At 40.0% G+C, this 18627-nt stretch overlaps 1 protein-coding gene across 3 annotated transcripts in view; it reads left to right on the top strand.

Moving 5' to 3' along the window:
- ARL3 (ADP ribosylation factor like GTPase 3) overlaps positions 1-18627 on the top strand; it is a 94070-nt gene that overhangs the window by 15058 nt on the left and 60385 nt on the right. For all 3 annotated transcript variants that reach the window (XM_044437672.1, XM_044437689.1, XM_044437680.1), the window contains exons 2-5: positions 9348-9491; positions 10868-10984; positions 12897-12947; positions 14998-15183. In XM_044437672.1, the coding sequence (XP_044293607.1) occupies positions 9348-9491; positions 10868-10984; positions 12897-12947; positions 14998-15183 (498 nt within the window). The remainder of the gene's footprint in view (positions 1-9347; positions 9492-10867; positions 10985-12896; positions 12948-14997; positions 15184-18627) is intronic.

Raw genomic sequence — 18627 nt, 5'->3', positions numbered from 1 at the left:
ATTTCTGTGTTGACCGTCTGGTGATGTCAATGTGTAGAGTCGTCTCTTGGGTTGTTGGAAAAGAGAGTTTGCTATGACCATCATATTCTCTTGACAAAATTCTACCAGTCTGTACTTCATTTTGTACTTCAAGGCCAAACTTGCCTGTTTTTCTGGTTATCTTTTGACTTCCTACTTTAGCATTCCAATCCCCCATGATGATAAGGACATCATTTTTTGGTGTTAATTCTAGAAGGTGTTGTTAGGCCTTCATAGAACCGGTCAACGTCAGCCTCCTCAGCACCAGTGGTTGGGGCATGGACTTGGACTACTGTGATGTTGAATGGTTTGCCTTGGATTCGAACTGAGACCATTCTGTCATTTTGGAGATTGTATCCCAGTACTGCTTTTCCTACTCTTTTATTGACTATGAAGGCTACTCCATTTCTTCTGAGGGATTCTTGCCCACAGTAGTATACCTGATGGTCATCTGAATTAAATTCACCCATTCCTGTCCATTTTAGTTCACTGACTCCCAAGATGTCAATGTTCAGTCTTGTCATCTCATGTTTGACCACGTCCAGCTTGCCTTGATTCATAGATCTTACATTCATAGATCTCATAGATCTTGCGAATGGGACGGCATACAAAAACTCCAAATAAATAAATAAATTCCAGGTTCCTATGGAGTATAGATCTTTACAGCATCGGACTCTCACCACCAGATACATCTGCAACAGAGTGTCCTTTCGGCTTTGACCCCAAGCTACTAATACTAGCCCTCTGCTCTTCCCCAGTAGCATATTGGCCACCTTCCAACCTGAGGAGCTCATCTTCCAGCATCATATCTTTTTGCCTTTTGGTACTGTCCATGGGGTTTTCATGGCAAAGATACTGGAGTGGGTTGCCATTTCCTTTTCCAGTGGATCACATTTTGTCAGAGCTCTCTGCTATGACCTGTCTGTCTTGGGTGGCCCTGCATGGCATAGCTCATAGCTTCATTGTGCTACATAAGCCCCTTCACCACAACAAGGCAATGTTCCATGAAGGGGATTAAGGAGTCTATGGAAGGCCAAAATATTACTGCTTTCTTAAACAACATGTCTAGTGGAATCCTTAACAATTGAATGTGTGTGTGTGTGTGTTTAAAGTCCATAGGACACTAGTAGCAAAGCCTTTACAAAGAAAAGAGCTCTTGCAGAGATTATAAAAAGTGTAGATTGACATTGCAAGACTTTCTGTGTTCAACAAGGGTCAGATCTTATGCAATGAATGAAGCAGGCAGGAAAATACTACAGTAGATAGGAAGCACTACAGTTTGGATAAATAGAAGCCCAGATTTCTCACCTAATCCAATAGTGTTTAAATCCAAAAATCACAGGAAAACTGCCCCTCAAGACCTTACCAGCATCACCTCTGACTTGACTGGATTCAACTCCATTCTGTTAATCTTCATTCACAACTTCTAGATACTGAATCAGAGCCATTATACAGGGTGGGGCATAAAGGTCTCACACATTTTGAAGGGGTATAAAAAAATGAATGAAGCTATCTAGAAAAAAATGCATATATTTCTGAAAAGTACATTAAAACAGTTTTAACAAAACAGTTTTGTTTTAATGGGTTTTTAAAATCATATCATACAAATGGTGGCCGTTGTTGGCAATACATTGCTGAAGACATTCCCAGAAGTTCTCCATCACTCTCCGGGTAACCTCAGGTAGAATGGCATCAATTTCCTGTCTGATCCTTTCCTTCAAATCCTCAAGAGATCGAGGACAATATTTGAAAAAGTTTTCCCTTAGGTATCCCCAAAGGAAAAAGTCACATGGGCTTAAATCTGGTGACCATGCTGACCACCCCACATCTCCCCTTAAAGAGATCAAACGCCCAGGGAACATTTCCCTCAACACTCTGAGCAAATGTGCTGTGTGAGCTGTGGCCCCATCCTGTTGAAATCACTCATGTTCTGTATCCACATTGTCCAGTTTGGGGTGCAGAAAGGTCTCCAACATTTCAACATACCAGTCGGAGGTTACAGTTAACTGCTGCACCACCTTTCTCAAAGTACAGGCTGATCACACCAAAGTTGGCAACTGCACACCAAACAGTTATGTGAGGAGAGTGGAGCAGTCGTTCGTGGAGTTCACAAGGGTTATGTTTAGCCCAGTAGCAAAATTTCTGCTTGTTTACGGCTCCACTGATATGGAAGTTCCCCAGCTGCAGTGGGAACCTGTTCAAGAATTTCCGCACTTAGGGCTCTGCGGTTGGCATGATCTCTCTCACTTAATTCTTGTGCCAAGATCATTTTGTAAGGATGCAGTTTTAAATTGGCATGCAGAATCCTCCTCAAACTCTGACTTGATATCCCCAGTACCATGGCATGTTTACGAGCTGAACACCTTGGTGATTTCCGAATGGATACTCTTACTGCTTCCATGGTCCTAGGTCTGCCCGGTGATTTTCTTTTCAGTGTGGATCCAGTTGCCCAAAGTTTAGAAATCCATAGCAAAACCATTTACTGATCTGGCACAGATGCATTTTGACCAAGCATGAAGAGTATACGGAACGCTCTCTGCATCACTATCACAGAACGGTTGTTCTCATAATATGCTCGAACAACAATGCCCTGATGTTCACCGGTTCAACTCATGATGGGTACTGAAAATGGTAGAGCCTTACCTACTGAATGAGACCTACCCCACCTCTATACCCCCACTACAGCCTGCATAGTGCCCCCTCAAAATGTGGGAGACCTTTATGCCCTACCCTGCAGTTGCACTCTAGATATTTAGTAATTAAAATATAAAGCAGAGTATCATTTGCATACTGAAGACACTTCACTCCAGACCTGCAAATCTCCCAGAAGGTTCATTTAGATAAAGGATGGGCAGCTTTTCAGCAGCAAAGACTGCATGGGATGCTGAGTGCCTTGCCCTAGAGGCAGCACAAGCGCACACAAAAGCTTCCTGCTAAAGATTGCTTTGATGAGAAGGAGGGTCTATCCTTGCCCCCATTCTAGCACTTTCACTGGGAAAAATGGCATGCAAGGATGACTCTCCTCAGACTCCCTCTTGCCCAGCATACCTGGTTCTGCTGGAAAATGGAGAACACAAGGAAAGTAAGCCTCATGCATCCTGTTTCCTAGCAGAATGAGGAGATTGGCTATATGGGGATGTCTCCCCTTATGTATCCTGTATGGTGGTGGTAGGGGGAATTGGGGTACCAGAGCACCTGCAGCCTCATGTTGCTGCATATTACTCACCTAGATTGATGTTAACACTGATCTTTGTTGAATTCCACAATCCAAATTCTGCTCCAGGTTGAAGCAGCATCCCAGAGAAATTCCCACTCTGTCTGATTGGATAAGAAAGATTAGAGTCACCAGAGATCCAAAGGCATCTGAAAACTGAATCATATGTGAAATAGTAATATAATCCATATTATCGAAAGTTGCTTAAAGGTCAAGAAAAAAATGAGAGTACTGCATAATGCTTGACAGCTCAAGACAGAGGGCATCCGCCCAGGGCAGTGCAGAGGTAAAATGTAAGTGTGTCAAAAAAAAAAAAAAAAAAAAGTGCCACCTAAGCATGCTTGAAGTTGCATTGCCATGACATGGTCCCTCACCTTTCTGAGGAAAAGGAATTTGGACACAGGTTTAAAGTTTTCCGACTTCTATTTTTATCATTAAGGCTTCATAATGGGACAAATTTATGGCTTCTTAGCAGATGATGGAATAGCATGCTGATATGAAAAGGCATTTATTACAAGGGCCAAAAGTTCTTCCAGTTGTCACAGAGGCATTGTCCTAACTGCTTATGGTGGATTTCACAATGCCAGGCAATCTGTCCTTATCCTCAAGGAAAATCAGAAAGAACTGGTCCAAGGTATTGTTGCAAGCAACTGCTTGTCACACTTGTAGTATAGACTTTGCTTGAAAGGAGGCATCCAAGTTGGCACAGATCTGAGCAATCTTACAAGGAAAGAATAGAGTGAAAAAGACTCAAAGGACTATTAATAGTTCATTTTTTGGTGAAGAACAGTAAAAGACCCTTCTCTGTCCATAAATTTCTGCTGTGATTCAGCAGGCTCTGAGAAATATATTTTTCAGGATTTATTTCAAATGAGCAGTGATATATAAGTATTGTTAACAGCAAGACCTTTGATTGCTTTCATGCCCTGATATTTCTATGTGAATCAGCTGAATCAGTTACAGAGGTGGTCAGAAGACAACCTTTCTGTAGACTAGTCATTTTTAAACTTTCTGACCAGAGTCTTTTTCATATCAATACATCTGCTGAGGTAACACTTAGCAGGACTTAGGACTTCTTGTTTGTTGCATGCTTTTTGGTGTACAGCCAGCATAGCTGGGGCACTGGTAAGACTGTTGAGTCTCATCTTGTATAAGTTGAGAGTGTGTCAGCAGATCATACCTAACAATGTCCTGTGGCCTACCAATGTGAAGAAATATTTGTAATTCTATACATACTCTCTACGGAAGCTTATATGCTTTACTGATTTATATTGACAAGTACTTGCTAAGTCCTTGGATAGAGTAACCAGATAACCTAAAAAACTATGGCCATGGCTTGAGTATTGAAAATGGCCACCAGCACACATGGTAGGCTGTTTGATCATGCAGACTGGCCCATTATGTTGATATTGGTGTTTCTCTTTCATGGTGAATAAAAACAGCTCCATAGATTAGTTCTAATTTTCACAGTGTTTTCTCAGAATGTAAGTGCCTGACCTGCTTGAGAATGGAGTGATACAAGGAGTAAGGACTAGTTGTGGAAGAGTGTTTGAGCTGAATTCAAGCTGTCATCTTTACAAAAATAATGGGGTGGATGGCTGTAAGTCAAGTAACCTGAAGTAGTATTAAAATCTAAATGTTTGAGATGCATTTGTGAATTTCTCTTGTCACCTGGAAGAGGGCAGGGAAGTGGAAGTCCTAGTTTCTTCACTGAGTGCCAGTCTTGAGTGAATCATATACTGTGCTCATTGAAATGCTGAAGTGCCACCTAGAAGTCAGCTGCTACTATTCATTAGCAACTGCTTCACAGTGTTAGCCTGCCTTTTGAATTTCTTCATTACTTTTGAGGTGATATTTGGTACTCAAGGGATTGCTTTCTGAAGTGGTACAATTCATTTGAAACTACTTTACCTGAACAAAGCATAAAAACAAACCATCAGGAATCTAGGATTCTGCTCATACATCACTCTCAGGAGAGCTACGCAGACAGCATATTTTCATGTGTGTACATAAATCTGGACAGAAAACATGTATCTTCAAAAATTAACATTGGGAGCTGCATAATATGTTATTTCTCTTTGTGGTGGGGCAGCTAGCTTCCTTTAGCTGTTGTAACTCTTGTACACCTGTTTTGTTTTGTTTTACTAATAGTTGAATATAATTAATATTCCGTACTTCTTGCTTTTATGAAAAGTTGTCAGCAATCCAAAGTTCAAGCCTGCTTCCTGTGCCGATATGGTTTCTTTTTATCAAGTGTGCTTAAAAGTCCAAATTTGTATGCTACTTTGCCATTGTTGCTTTAAGCATTTTTGCAGTCCATTATAAGTTAGAGGAGAAGAAACAAATGTAGGGAAAACAATGTAATACCTCAAGATGTTGGAGTTTACTAGCAAAAGTGGAATTAGAAAACCAATCTTCTGGTTTTCAAAACATTTTTTCTCATTGAATGGGCTATTCAGGAGGTCTGTGTCTTGTATGGATGTGATAAAGCATTGTAAGAACATTTACATATCAGTATCCAGCAAGTCCTTCCAGTTGACAGTTCTTTCAGAACATCCCAGGTGCACCACCAATATGGTCCATTATTTGTAGCATTTTTGCATTGCAAATAAACTTACAAGAATACTCTGTTTGCAAAGCTTGAAAACTACTTCCAACCTGTGAGGATCTGTATTTGAAATTTGCTAAACTTTCTTGGTCATACAGTGCAGGGAACTGAAAGATTTACAGTTGCTCTATCCCAGAAACACTGAAATGAGAAAGTTTCATTTGTTCAGAACTGTTTAGAGAATAAATAGAAGGGGGTAATCAGAATCATAGCTAGTTAAGAATTCTTGCCATGGTATCAAGTACTTAGAATCAAAGTAAGAAGGAGGTTTTGATTACAAGTTTTGTATAAATGGGGTTTGGCTGAAATCTTTTATTTCCCTGTATCTTCAGACCATCATCCATACCTTGATGTGGATGATTTAGTGCAATTGTTTTTTCCACATACTGATTCTAATATTAATGGTTATTACCAATCAGGAGCTGCATGAGGGGGCAAGATAACCTTTAAACTCAAATATTGAAAAGGAGGTAACAAATCTTAGTCCCCATTCACCCACCTCATCAGTTGCTACATGGCCCTCTGACATAGCTCATAGATCTACCAAAAAGGGCTTAGGTCCATGCATGGCAAACCATGTTAAGTGATTAGAAATTATCTTTGATCCTTCACTTTCTTTCTGAGCCTTCATTACCATTACAACTAAGTTTTGCTGCTGTCTCCCTACAATATTTCTAAAACATTTCTATTTAGTTCTACTAAAACTCCTATTTCTGTGTCAATTGTTGAAATGTTTTGCTTAGCAGTTTTCTCATTTCTCAGCTTAAACCTTTCACCGCATCCCCTTCTTATCTCTTAATTTTCCTTTGTGCACTAATCATGCTGCAGCGCTAAATATTCAATTTCTATTGCCTGTTGGTATTCCCAGGAGTTATTCTTAGGTCCCTTAATTTTTTTCCTTGTATATTCTCACTCTTGACCTGCTAATTCACTGCTTTGGTTTGAATTAACGTATTTTTTCTGATGATACTCAAAAGAATCTTTCTGCTCGAGTATTATAATTTGTTCTTGCTACTGTAACAAGTGTGATCTCAGCGTGGATGCCGCAACACAGTACAAAGTTAGAAGTTAATAAACTGAATTTATTACATTTCCTATTTTCTTAGCCCCACCTAATACCTGTTCTGGTGTTAAGTGTGTTGATTAAACACATACTAAGCATGCCCCCTCATTAATGAACTTGAGTTGAACTTGTAGAGGGCAACTGTCCGAAGTGTGGAGCCTCTTCTATCCACAATGGCTCTTCACATAGTGCAGAACCAGAATGCTGAATAATCAGCATGCAAATTATTGTGGGTAGCCCCCACAGATAGAGGAGATGCTCTGCTTCAGGCAGTTGCCCTCCATGCATTTCATGCAATAATAGGAATGGCAGAAATGATGGCAGGGTTATTTATTTATTTAAAACATTTCTAACCCTTCCTTTGCCCAAGGCCTCAGGATGGCTTACAAAACTCAGTCAATAATAAAACACAATTAAAATGTCCAATAAAAGCAGTTTTACAATAATAATAATATAATATAATAATTCAAAATAAAGAAAGTATAAGAAAGAAAAAGAAAATGTGACTGTATAAAATATTGAGTTTGTTAAAATTATTAATATTGATGTTTCCATATCTGTCTTTTCATTCTTTAAACTCTGCTCAGTCTACTCTTCTGGATACACCTTTGTATTTCTTGGTACTGACTGGGTTTGCACAACACAAGAACTCACCTTGGGCAATCAGCCATGCCTGGTTGCTGTGTTGTCTGAACTCAGAACATTTTCCACTGGGTTGCTTATTTCAGGAATAAGCCATGCTAAGAATCCATGGCTGGATGTAGAATTGTCTTACAATAGGTTGCCATGTCATCTGAATTCTGGAGATCAGTTGTGATTGTGAGTTGTGGTGAATAGCTGTACAGGGTGCTTAGCAAGATCTGCAACCCCCCTCCCCCATTATACTTGCTTTTCACAATCTTTTCAGTGACAGCCCTTCTACCAAGCTTGAAATTGCACTTCTGAAGAAGAGTCACTTGTTTTTTTTATAGCTTTTTTACTTTATTATTTTTCACTACCACAAAAATGCACATAGGATGTTATATTTTTTTGTTGTTGTTTAGAGTAACAGTAGTAGTAAATGCTCTGAAAAAGAGCTGCAAAACAGGTGGGGGAATGACTATCCCCTCCTTATTTAAGTAGCTGGAAAATCAGGAAATGGGGAACACTTAAAAAGTGTCAGTCCAGCACTTAAAAACCAAGAGAGAGGTATCGCTCCTCCCCCTTTTAGTGCATATTCTCCTTTGACTTCCCACTCATTCTCAGTTATTCTGCATTTTGTTACTGGGTCTCTCCTTTCTTTTACTGCTCTTTGCTCTTCTGGTCCTTTGCAACTGTACACAAAGTAAGTTTTTGCTGCAAAATCCCCTGAGATAATTTGCTGAATGATTTGAGGGGGAAGAAGAACAAACCATGGCAAGCCTGATTTGTCTGCTGGTCATACAATGCTTTGCCCAGTGTACAACCAGCCCATTCACAACGTGGCTTACTGTTACTTGCAAACTTGTCCATTGTTCCATTGTCATTTGTTTGCTCTGGCTTTTTCCTATTCTTGGAAGTTTTTTTTACTCTTAATAACCATCTCTCCTCATTTTTTTAAAGTTGCATTTAATTGCCTCTTGTTTTTTACTCTGTTTTCTTCTATACTCTTTTGCTGTTTCAGGTTTTGTTTCAGAATCTGTTTTTCCACATTTTGCCTTTGTTTGTTTTTGTGTCCCTTTTTTGTGTCCGCTCCTTTAATCTTCCCACTGTATCAGTTGATTCTGTGACAGAAAATGGATATTTAACATTTCTGCACAGCCTATGATAACTGTAGGTACTTTATAAATATAAATAGAATTATGGAATTAAAGAAGAGGATATATTTCTTTTCACTAGCTTCCTCTGTTGTTCTGTTATTAACTTTTAAATGTCTTGTAACCTCGTCTTTGTGGCCTTTCCCCTTCTAATCTATTTTCATTGCATTCTCTCTGTTCTCTTCCAGAGTCTCTCCATTCATCAAATACTAATCTTCTTACTAAACCTCCACTTGCTTGCTTGCTTGATTGCACTGTCCACAGAGCCTTACGCATAGTACTCTTTCCATAGATGGGCCACTGGCCTCCTCTTTGTCTCCTTTAATAGGACTAATAGTAGTAGCATCAGTAGTAGTAGTAATAATTTGTTTCATGTGTCCTTTAGTGTTTGTTGATTTTTTTTAAAGTACTGTTAAATTAATTGCTGATTTACTTTACCTTTTTGCTTCCATTTATTCTTACCCATGAAAAAGTTTCTATTTTCTTTCTGATCCTTGCAAATCTCCTTTTCTTTTGTGATGTGAATTTCAGATTATGAACTTGCAGACAAGGTCCTGTACAGTTAATTCATGAAAGGAACCTAGTATATATTAGGATTAGGTACATTACAAATTAGGAGCTAGTGATCATGAGAAGTAAGCAAATCACTCATCTTTCTGACTGGCACAGGGTTTGCTGTCAATTCTGCGTAAACTGAAGAGTGCACCAGACCAGGAGGTAAGGATCCTCCTCCTGGGATTGGATAATGCAGGCAAGACCACACTTTTGAAACAACTAGCATCTGAAGATATCACCCACATCACTCCAACACAGGTAAGGAAAGATACTTTCAGACAATCAGACATTGCATGTGTCAGTGCACCTCAAAATCTAGAAATTGGGGAGTGTGCAGCAACTAAAATCAAATTGAATGGGTACATAGCAGTCCCTCAAGTTTAAATTTCATCTTGTACATTGGAAGCTTTCAATAAACAGGTTCTGTCTTGCATTATTTATAATTGTAATGAGACTTTGATTTCACTCCATTGTTGTAAATCCACAATAACTTTTTTAAGCATTTCTTTTATAAGTATGTAACCAAGAGGAAGAATATGATCTCTAAAATGAACGTCGGTACAGATGCCATAATACCAGTCTTTTTTTTTTTTTGTTCTCCCTGATTCTAGTATTGGCATGTCTACTGTTCTGAGACCCAAGTAACTTGTTTTTCAGCCAGTTTGACATGTTAAGATACTAAAATGTTGCAGATCCAGGTTGTGTACCCACTGAAATAACATTTCATAACCATAATAATCTGAAATAACAGAGATCATACACATATTTACCAGCAATACAATATAGCTTCCTGAGACCTCAAACACAGTACAAAGTCATGGTCAAGTGCAGTTTAAGAGATTAAACCAAGTTATAAGTTGTTATTTGGTTTATGTGCAACATTTAGCAAATACCAAGTGCAGTTTTATAACATGCATTCATTAAAATGTGTAGTGTTCCTCAATTATCTTTCCACGCAGTACCTCTCTTTTTTTTTCAATAAATGCCCAATAGATACCATTCCACAGTTGGCCAGTGGGTGGTGGTAGAGATTGTGGAAGGTTGGGTCATCTTCCTCTAATCCTACACTGCAACACATTGCCAGTAAGAAGCTCCCACGCCTTAAAGCAAAAGCCCACCCTCAGATTCCAAGCTCGGAGCCAATCCCCTGTATTGTGTGGCAGCTCATTGCCAGCCTGCACCACATCCTGTTTTTCCAGTTGCACACCGCTTTCAATTGGAACTTTAATTGATGAAACAGGCCCTTCAGAAGTTCAGCTGTTGCTTCTAGTTTTGTTAAATCAACTCACAGACAGACTTCTGCTTCTCATTAGCCTGCACATTGGGCTCACTTTTCAGGAGCTCAGTCTTGCTATTTGCAAGGCCTTTCTCCTTATCTCACCTTCCACTGCACCCTCCTTTCTTAAGAGCTGCAACATAAATCTTTATAGTTGTGACAGAAACTGACCCTGATCCATGCAAGGCTATTGTATCCTTCACTTTACGCATAGCCAATCCATCTGAATAGCAATACAGGTCTTATCTTTTTAGGGTTTCCAGAGTTGTAATATATAAGCTGTGAATGGTGTATGCCTTTGAATCTGAGGCCAGGCATCCTGTTAACTCTAGTTATGGTTTATCTTTACTTGCCACAGGGTTTTAACATTAAAAGTGTGCAAGCACAGGGCTTCAAGCTGAATGTGTGGGACATTGGTGGACAGAGGAAGATCAGGCCATACTGGAGGAATTATTTTGAGAATACTGATATCCTGGTAAGCATCAGCTACAGTTTTATGCTACATTAAATAAACATTAACTAAGAAATAGCACTGTTTTAATCACTATCAAAGCCATTTTTGCAGCAGTCAGCCAGTCTGATCATTCTTGTAAATATACTATACACATATGAATTATGACATCTGCAAAAATATTTTTAACTTGTCTCTCAACTGTGTGGTGTAGCCTTCCCTTTGAAATAGTTTACCATTGCAGCTGAAAAGCATGAATCAAATTACAAGGTGGGATCTTTCTGTTGAAATTTTTTTGTTCAACAGTGCAATACAAAATGCACTGGTCTGCAGCCAAAGTTTGCCTATCATGATAAGCTACCATGGTTAATTTATCCACATGGCTTCAGGAGATGCAATGCCACCATTTTGACTATGCAAGCCATGGTGGAGTCTAACACTAGAAAAACCCTGTGCCTTATTTAATCCTTAAATAACCTACATCTGGATTTGTGTGACCCAACAAGCTGTGGCATGCCCCTACCATGGCTTACATATTTAGAATTGGTGTCCAATGCAAATCTTGCAGCTCCATGAATTAATTATTCCACAATGACTTATTGTGAAAAGAGAACCATTGTGAAAAGAGAAATAAAATTAGTAGTAGTGGTGGTGGTTACATCTGTAAGTCTTGTATTTTGACAGGCTTACGTTATTCATGATGAGTTTAAGAGAACTAGATCATTAACTGAAAAAATCAGATCTATTCACCCTTGTATGATAGCATGAGACAAAGAAACAGTAAGTGCCTGTTTTTAAGGCTCAATGAATACTTAACAGAACTCATCAGTTCCAGCCTAGGCAGTTCAACAAGAAAACTTTGACTTTTGCACACAAACAAAATAGATGAACCCAGGGTTACCACTTATATGTGTAATCTGCTTTGCATATAATAATGATTCAGAATACAGATTAAGTTTGTGTTGTCATTGTATTGTGGGATATTGTTATTTGTGAACCCTACACTATGGTTTAACTATTTTTAACCAGAAACAACCCAGAGTTCACAACCCAACAACCAGCCATATGGTCTCTTCCTGTCTTGTTTGTGGTTGATGTGTCATGGTTAAATCATAGTAAAGGGTTTGCACAGCAACCCACAATTCATCAACAATGCATTATTCAGTGACAATCCATATTCAACTCTGGGTCCTTGTTAGATGCAAATCATGTTTTCTTACTGCTTTTTGCAGACATTTGCCCAAACATTTTTCAAAGCCTCTTTACTTTGTGCATTGTTCTTACTATTCACAGATGTTTCCAAACCCTGAAGCCATGAGCAGGCTTCCTTATGTTCATTCAATTGATTTGCACCCACCTATCCCAGAAAAGCTGAAACACTGAGTCCAAACTAGCCTGGTGTATTCTGAAGGGATTCTTGTAAACAGACAGCATGCTAACTAAGATTCTTGCCTCTGCCCCAAGCTGAAGAGTATTACACAAGTGAGAGGCCCCTCCAAGAATATTTTTAACACAAAGTGATTGCACATTCATGAACATGCAGGTGTGTTTGAATGGGAGATACTCCAGCTACCCACACCTGTGCTATTTGGAAGCTACTCGCAGTCAAATAAAGGTGTGTATATCTGAATGATTGCATATTCAGACACACACCTGCAGCTATTTGGCATGAAGCCTCTAGTTATTAGAAGTAGGCACTTGATGTGTATCTGTCTTGGTTGGTGCAATGCTTTTCACTTTGGTGTTGCCATAAGGTCTACAGTCTCTAAGTTATGAGTCACTGATCAAATGGGAATTACTGATCACTGATTCAAATGGGAATTAATTCAAGACAAATATGATTGGGGGAGGTTGTTCAAGTGAACGTTTGTTATTTCAAGTCCAGAGGACAACACCTTAGTTTCATCTTTTGCTTTTTTACCTATTTCATTTATAGATTTATGTCATTGATAGTGCAGATAGAAAGAGATTTGAAGAAACTGGTCAGGTAAGTAATCTAAAAAATTGGGAAATAAGTATATATCTGAGGCAAGACTAAAGTTATATTTGCCAAGAACTAATGTTACTGCTTTCCCTAAACTTAGGAAAATGAATGCCTTATTTAATTTAAATTGTAGTTTCCTGCCAAACTGATGAATAAACTAAACATGGAAGGGCAATTCTTCCCAATTCTCAACTATTCTCAAGGCTCTTTTCAATTAGTTTCATCTTTTTATGAAGTATGAACCAAATAACAGTTCTCCAATCTAGTTAGAATTGCAATATAATTTAAAAGCTATAAAAGGATTTGCAATAATTTAATCCAGTGTGGGTGAAATTCTGGTGTATAAAACAACTCACCACACTGGAGAGCCAACGTGCTATGCTGGCTAGTATGTTAGACTGAGACTCAAGATATTCAATGTCTGGTCGCCATGTGACCATGAAGCTTAAGGTGACCATGAAGCTTTTGGCCAGTCACTATCTCTCGGCCCAATCTTTCTGAGGGGTGTTGTGAGGATAACAAAGAGAGGAGAAAGATTATGTAAACTGCGTTGAATTCCTTGCAGGGAAATAGAAGGATATAAATATAGTTAATGAAATAATAAATAAACCAATTTTCTCAGCAGTTGAATTCATTTAATTTAAAGTCTCCAGGTTACATCCAGTGGCTCAATATTAGAAAATGGTACCAGTACTGGATACTGGTACCCTTATATCAATCATAAAAATGCTACTGCTATATCTATCCCGAAGTATCTAGCTACTATCACTCAGAATAGAGGGTTTTATATACTGTTCTAGGACAAAGTAGATAATATCAGAACATAATGCATAGATATAGATTAAAAGTATCTAAAATAATATTTTGTTCTATTACGAAAAGGGTATCAGAAGTAAATATATGTGGACAGGGCCAGGAAAAGGCTTGCTAAGCACCATTTTGTATTCTGTGTTTCCTTTGCTATGATTGTCCTTTTTATACCATTTGCTGTAAGTTTAGAACTGGAAACCATAGTGTTAGGCACCTAACCATTAAGCATAGGCATGTTGTCTTCCATTTCTAAGGTCATTTTACAGTGAATCTAGCCACAGAATCTAGTGTATCTAGCCATCTAGCCATTTTACAGTGAATCTAGCCATTTAGCCATTAGTGGCCTTCATTTCCTATTTTCTCAAATCATCAGTGCATTCATCATCATCATCATCATCATTATTATATTATTATTATTAATGAATGATGCATGTGTGAGCCCATTGCTGAAAATCCCTTTTACTAGCCACAGCAGCTGCCTTTTATGAAGAAAAAAATTGTTTCTGGAAAGAGACTTTATCAGTGCTGCCCTTCCATGAATTAGTTGGGTAAACTGGATCAAAGTTCAAAGCTTGCAGTTAGCATTCCTGCAGAATTTGAAGCATATGTAGGATAAAGCCACCTGTTTTCAAGGGCTGTTCCACTATGCTGGCAAGTCAGGTTATTACTGTGCCAACATGTGTCATTTTTGCTGTGTCATCAGTGCTGGTCTTTAGAGAGTTGGAAATGGCAACTGGTAAGATCAGACAGAGCTAAGGCCTCTCTGTTGTACATTTGGAAGAATTTTCTTTAAAATCTTGTCTTTGTGATAAAGTATATTGTTTGCTTTTTCCTGTAGTTTGTATATTCCACTAAAACATTAGAATTTGTCCTAAATGTAAAATTGTTCAGGGTGCTTCAAGATGAAGGGCTTTCAGCACTATCAGTCAAAAGGCATTGTGAAGCTTTCTCGTCTTTTGTTCTTTAATGAATCCCCCCCCCCAGTTTTTTTAAAAAAAGATGGAAGTGTGATGAAAAAACATGGGGAGCTAACATCCTGCAGACCTCCTGTAAAAATCTGTGACTGAGGCTGGGTGATAGTGCAATACAATTCTTATCTGGAAGCACCCATTGAAGAAAAACTCAAAGGTTTTAAGAAAAAAATCTATTTATCCACATATTTATAGGCTGCCTATATCTGCTGAGGCCTTACTACTACTATTACTACTACTACTTCCTACTACTCACATCTTTGTAATTGCAGGAGCTAGCAGAGCTCATAGATGAAGAGAAACTAAGTGGTGTTCCTGTGCTCATCTTTGCAAACAAACAAGACCTGCTGACGGCAGCTCCTGCTGCAGAGATTGCAGAGGGTCTGAACTTGCACACGATCCGTGACAGAGTCTGGCAGATTCAGTCTTGTTCTGCCCTCACGGGAGAGGGTGTGTCGGTGAGGAAAAATGTTTACTCTTGCATAATAGCTTTTACACTTGACTAAATGAGAAAGGCATTCTTCCTGTTAGTTGGACTATAATCCATAATGTATTTATTGTAAAACCAAAGGAGACACAACAAAACAAGCCAAATTTGCTTGTTTGGAATGTGGGAGGGAAAGTAAAGATGTCTTTTACAGATTCAAGCTTTCTCATGACATTTTCCCTCCTTCTCAAACAAAACTCCACCAATACTTTATGCTGTCCTAGCTACAGTATATTAGAGTTTCTTGTTCCCATTTTTATATTGCCATTGCCTGCTTGATCCATAAGCAAAAGGAGTAGGGAACTGTTATGACTTGCAGGCAACCGGAACGTGGAAATTTACTTCTGAATACACTGACTAAGTGGCAGTGCTTGGCTACAGATAACCTCAGTCAAGTCATCTGCATTGCAATGCCAGCATCAGATGACCTGGTCTTTTGCTTGGGCAGGGATCTGCAGCTGATTGCAAAAGGGAACTTTCTGTCTCTTGGACTCAGGTAAGATGGAGTCATTATGGTCTGGATGAGTGGGCTACTCCAGGCCAATCATAACACCCTTTCCCTTTAGAGAGATGAAGGGGGAATGTGGTCTGGTTCCTCACTCTGTGTTCTGCTCAAAATATGTGGTAAAAACTGCATTGAAAGATGAACATACATGAAACATACAGAAAGGTGAGCACAACAAACAGTATTAGTATATTTAGCTGTATCTGCTCTTAGACAGAGCATTGACAACACTATTGTCTTTCCATAGGATGTGTTTGTTAAAGGTCAAAGTCTTATAGGTTCCAGCACAGGAGCTGCAGTACCCTTTGGTCCACTGTAACTATTGTAAAGAAGAATGGTCTTTTTGGAAGGTGACCTTCTTCCCCCAACTTTTGCACAACATACATCAAGGCATAGCATTCCTTTTGTGAGGCATACAAGTTCATCCTTCAGTCTGTTAGTTTTCTGTTGAGATACCGCATTGCATGTAGTTGACAGACTGGGCCTCAAACATTAACAATGCCACCACTCCCCTGTCAGAGGCATCAGTGGTTAGGAAAAACTGCTTTGAGAAGTCAGGAGCTTGCAACACTGGAGATGTGGATAAGGTCTCCTTCACCTTGTCAATCACATGTTGGCAAGCTTCTGTCCAGACTACCTTCAAGGGACAGTGTTTCTTAATGAGGTCTGTGAGAAGGCCAGCCAACGTGCTTTAATCTTTCACAAATCTCCTGTACTACCCTGCCATACACAAGAAAGACAGGCTCTGTTTCTTGATCTTTGACCTAGGCCACTGCAGAATGGATGCTTCCTCCTCCTGACGGAGCATGCACTCCCTGAGCCTGCTTTTTGACTTTGCCCAGACCAACAAAACACTTATTGGCCTTAATAGTCAGATCATACTGCTACATCCTCTGTAGTACAGTCTGTAGATGGGCTGAATGATCCTTCCTGAAGTCTGAAAAGATAGCCAGATCATTGATATATGCCATGGGAAAGTGGTCCAGCCCATTAAATAGCTGGTTTGAGTTAGGGTCTTTGGAAGGTATTGGATGCTTTCTGGAGCCCAAAAGCCATCTGCGTGAATTGGAACAAGCCTTTGTAAATGATAAAGGCCCTCTTTTCACTAGCCTCCTTGTCCAGTGGCAGATATCGATAGCCTTAAACAGTGGCTTGTTTGTCAGAGCTATTAGCTATCTTGGCCGCATTCCCCTTACCTGGCCAGTCTTCCTCCCAGTGCTTTTACTTTCTCTGCTCATCACTATACTAAATGGGACCCCCACCATCTTCCTTCTTGGCCCCATAGCCATCCACTTGGCCATGGCCCTAGCCATAGGCTCATAAACCCGGGGAGGGGGCAGTGAGGGAGAAGTGATAGGGCACCCTTACCCTTGTAGCATCCCAAAGGGGTGCACCCCTTTTGGTGTTGTTCCCTTCAGGGACGTCCTGCCAGGGCTTAGACTGGATGTGGACCATTTGGATCAGACTGAGCAATAGAGTAGGCTGCTCCTTCCTGGTTTGTATGCACAAAATGCTGGTTGTGTATTCTGATACAGGTTTAAAATGTGGCTTCAAAATGTCTAGCTGGTCTGCACTTGAAACAATTCCAGACTGCAGGTGTGCTGGTTGGGGAACCCTTAGGACCTTAAACTGGTTCAGAGAGGTAAAAGAGCCCTAGGGAGCCTGCTGGTGGACCAGTTACCTTCCCAGCCTCCCTTTCCTTCCTAGAGGTCCCCTGTGGCCTTAAAATATTGGGAAAATAAAAAGGTTTTAGCCTGGTGCCAAAAAGAATACAGTGACAGTGCCAGGCAAACCTCTCTGGGGCACAATCAGGGTACCACCTCAGAGAAGGCCCTTCTCTGGTAGTCACCCTCCTAATCTCCTTCAAGGAGGGCTTCCGAAGAAGGGCCTGTGCCCCAGATCTTAAGGGGTGGGCAGGCACATACAGAAGGAGACACTCCTTCAGGTAGCCAGGTCCTAAGCCATTGGTGACTAAAACTTGGTGACTTTGGGCCAGTCACAGACTCTCAGCCCAACCTACCTCACAAGGTTGTTGTGGGGATAAGATTGAGAGCAGGAGGAAGAAAATTATGTAAGCCGCTTTGAGTTCTGTATAAGAAAAAAGGAAGGATGTACATCTAATAAATCCATAGTAGAAATCCAGGGAGAAGAGGGTGATAAGTTCATCTACAGCTTTCACTTTGGCTACTTCAAGCTACAGCTTTCACTGCTGGACCATATGGCTTAACAACTGGCTATAATGTTCTGGGCCCGTGGGCAATGCCAAACAGCTGCAGACAAGAATGGGCTTCAGTCACCTCCATACTGTGCCTTGTCCATTCCCTGTACAGGTGATAAAATGACTCTTCTGTGTCTTTCAGTTCCATCAGGATTTTTCAGACTGAACCCAAAATTTGGGGATTTAGGAGCTCCACTTTTTCACATTGGAGCTCCTACAGACGTATCAAAAGGTGCAAAAAGTCATCTACAAAGTCTTCTACTTCTAGAGAGGAAACTGGCAAAGATGAATGCTCAGTAGGGGGATGGCAGAAGAGTAAGAATGGGCTCCTTGCTAAGGCCCTAACCCTGTTCTCTCTCTTTGGATCAAGCTGATTCTCCTCCAGTGCAACATCCCTAGAAAGCCTCTTTCTTCTTGGTCACTTTGGCAAGCCTTCTCTCTTCCAGTTCCTCCTCCTGTAGCTTGAGTTGGAGCAGCAGCTGCTCAGCTGGTTTAGGCATTTGGAAGTCAGGCATGGTGACTGTTTTCTTGGTCATGGCATCAGTTCTGATGAAAAATTGGCTTGGATGATTGGCCACCTTTCCAGACCTTGAGTCAGCTATTGGACAGTACAAAAATGAATTGAGCAAACAAACAATGCATCACTTCCTTACTCTAAGCTAGCCTGAGCTTAGGCCAGCAGGAAAAGCAGT

Source organism: Varanus komodoensis, unplaced genomic scaffold (genome assembly GCF_004798865.1).
Source record: "Varanus komodoensis strain SLA01 unplaced genomic scaffold, ASM479886v1 scaffold1, whole genome shotgun sequence".
NCBI classification, from domain to species: Eukaryota; Metazoa; Chordata; class Lepidosauria; order Squamata; family Varanidae; genus Varanus; species Varanus komodoensis.
The sequence above is the reverse complement of the archived record's forward strand: the minus strand, read 5'-3'. Positions and strand labels throughout refer to the sequence as shown.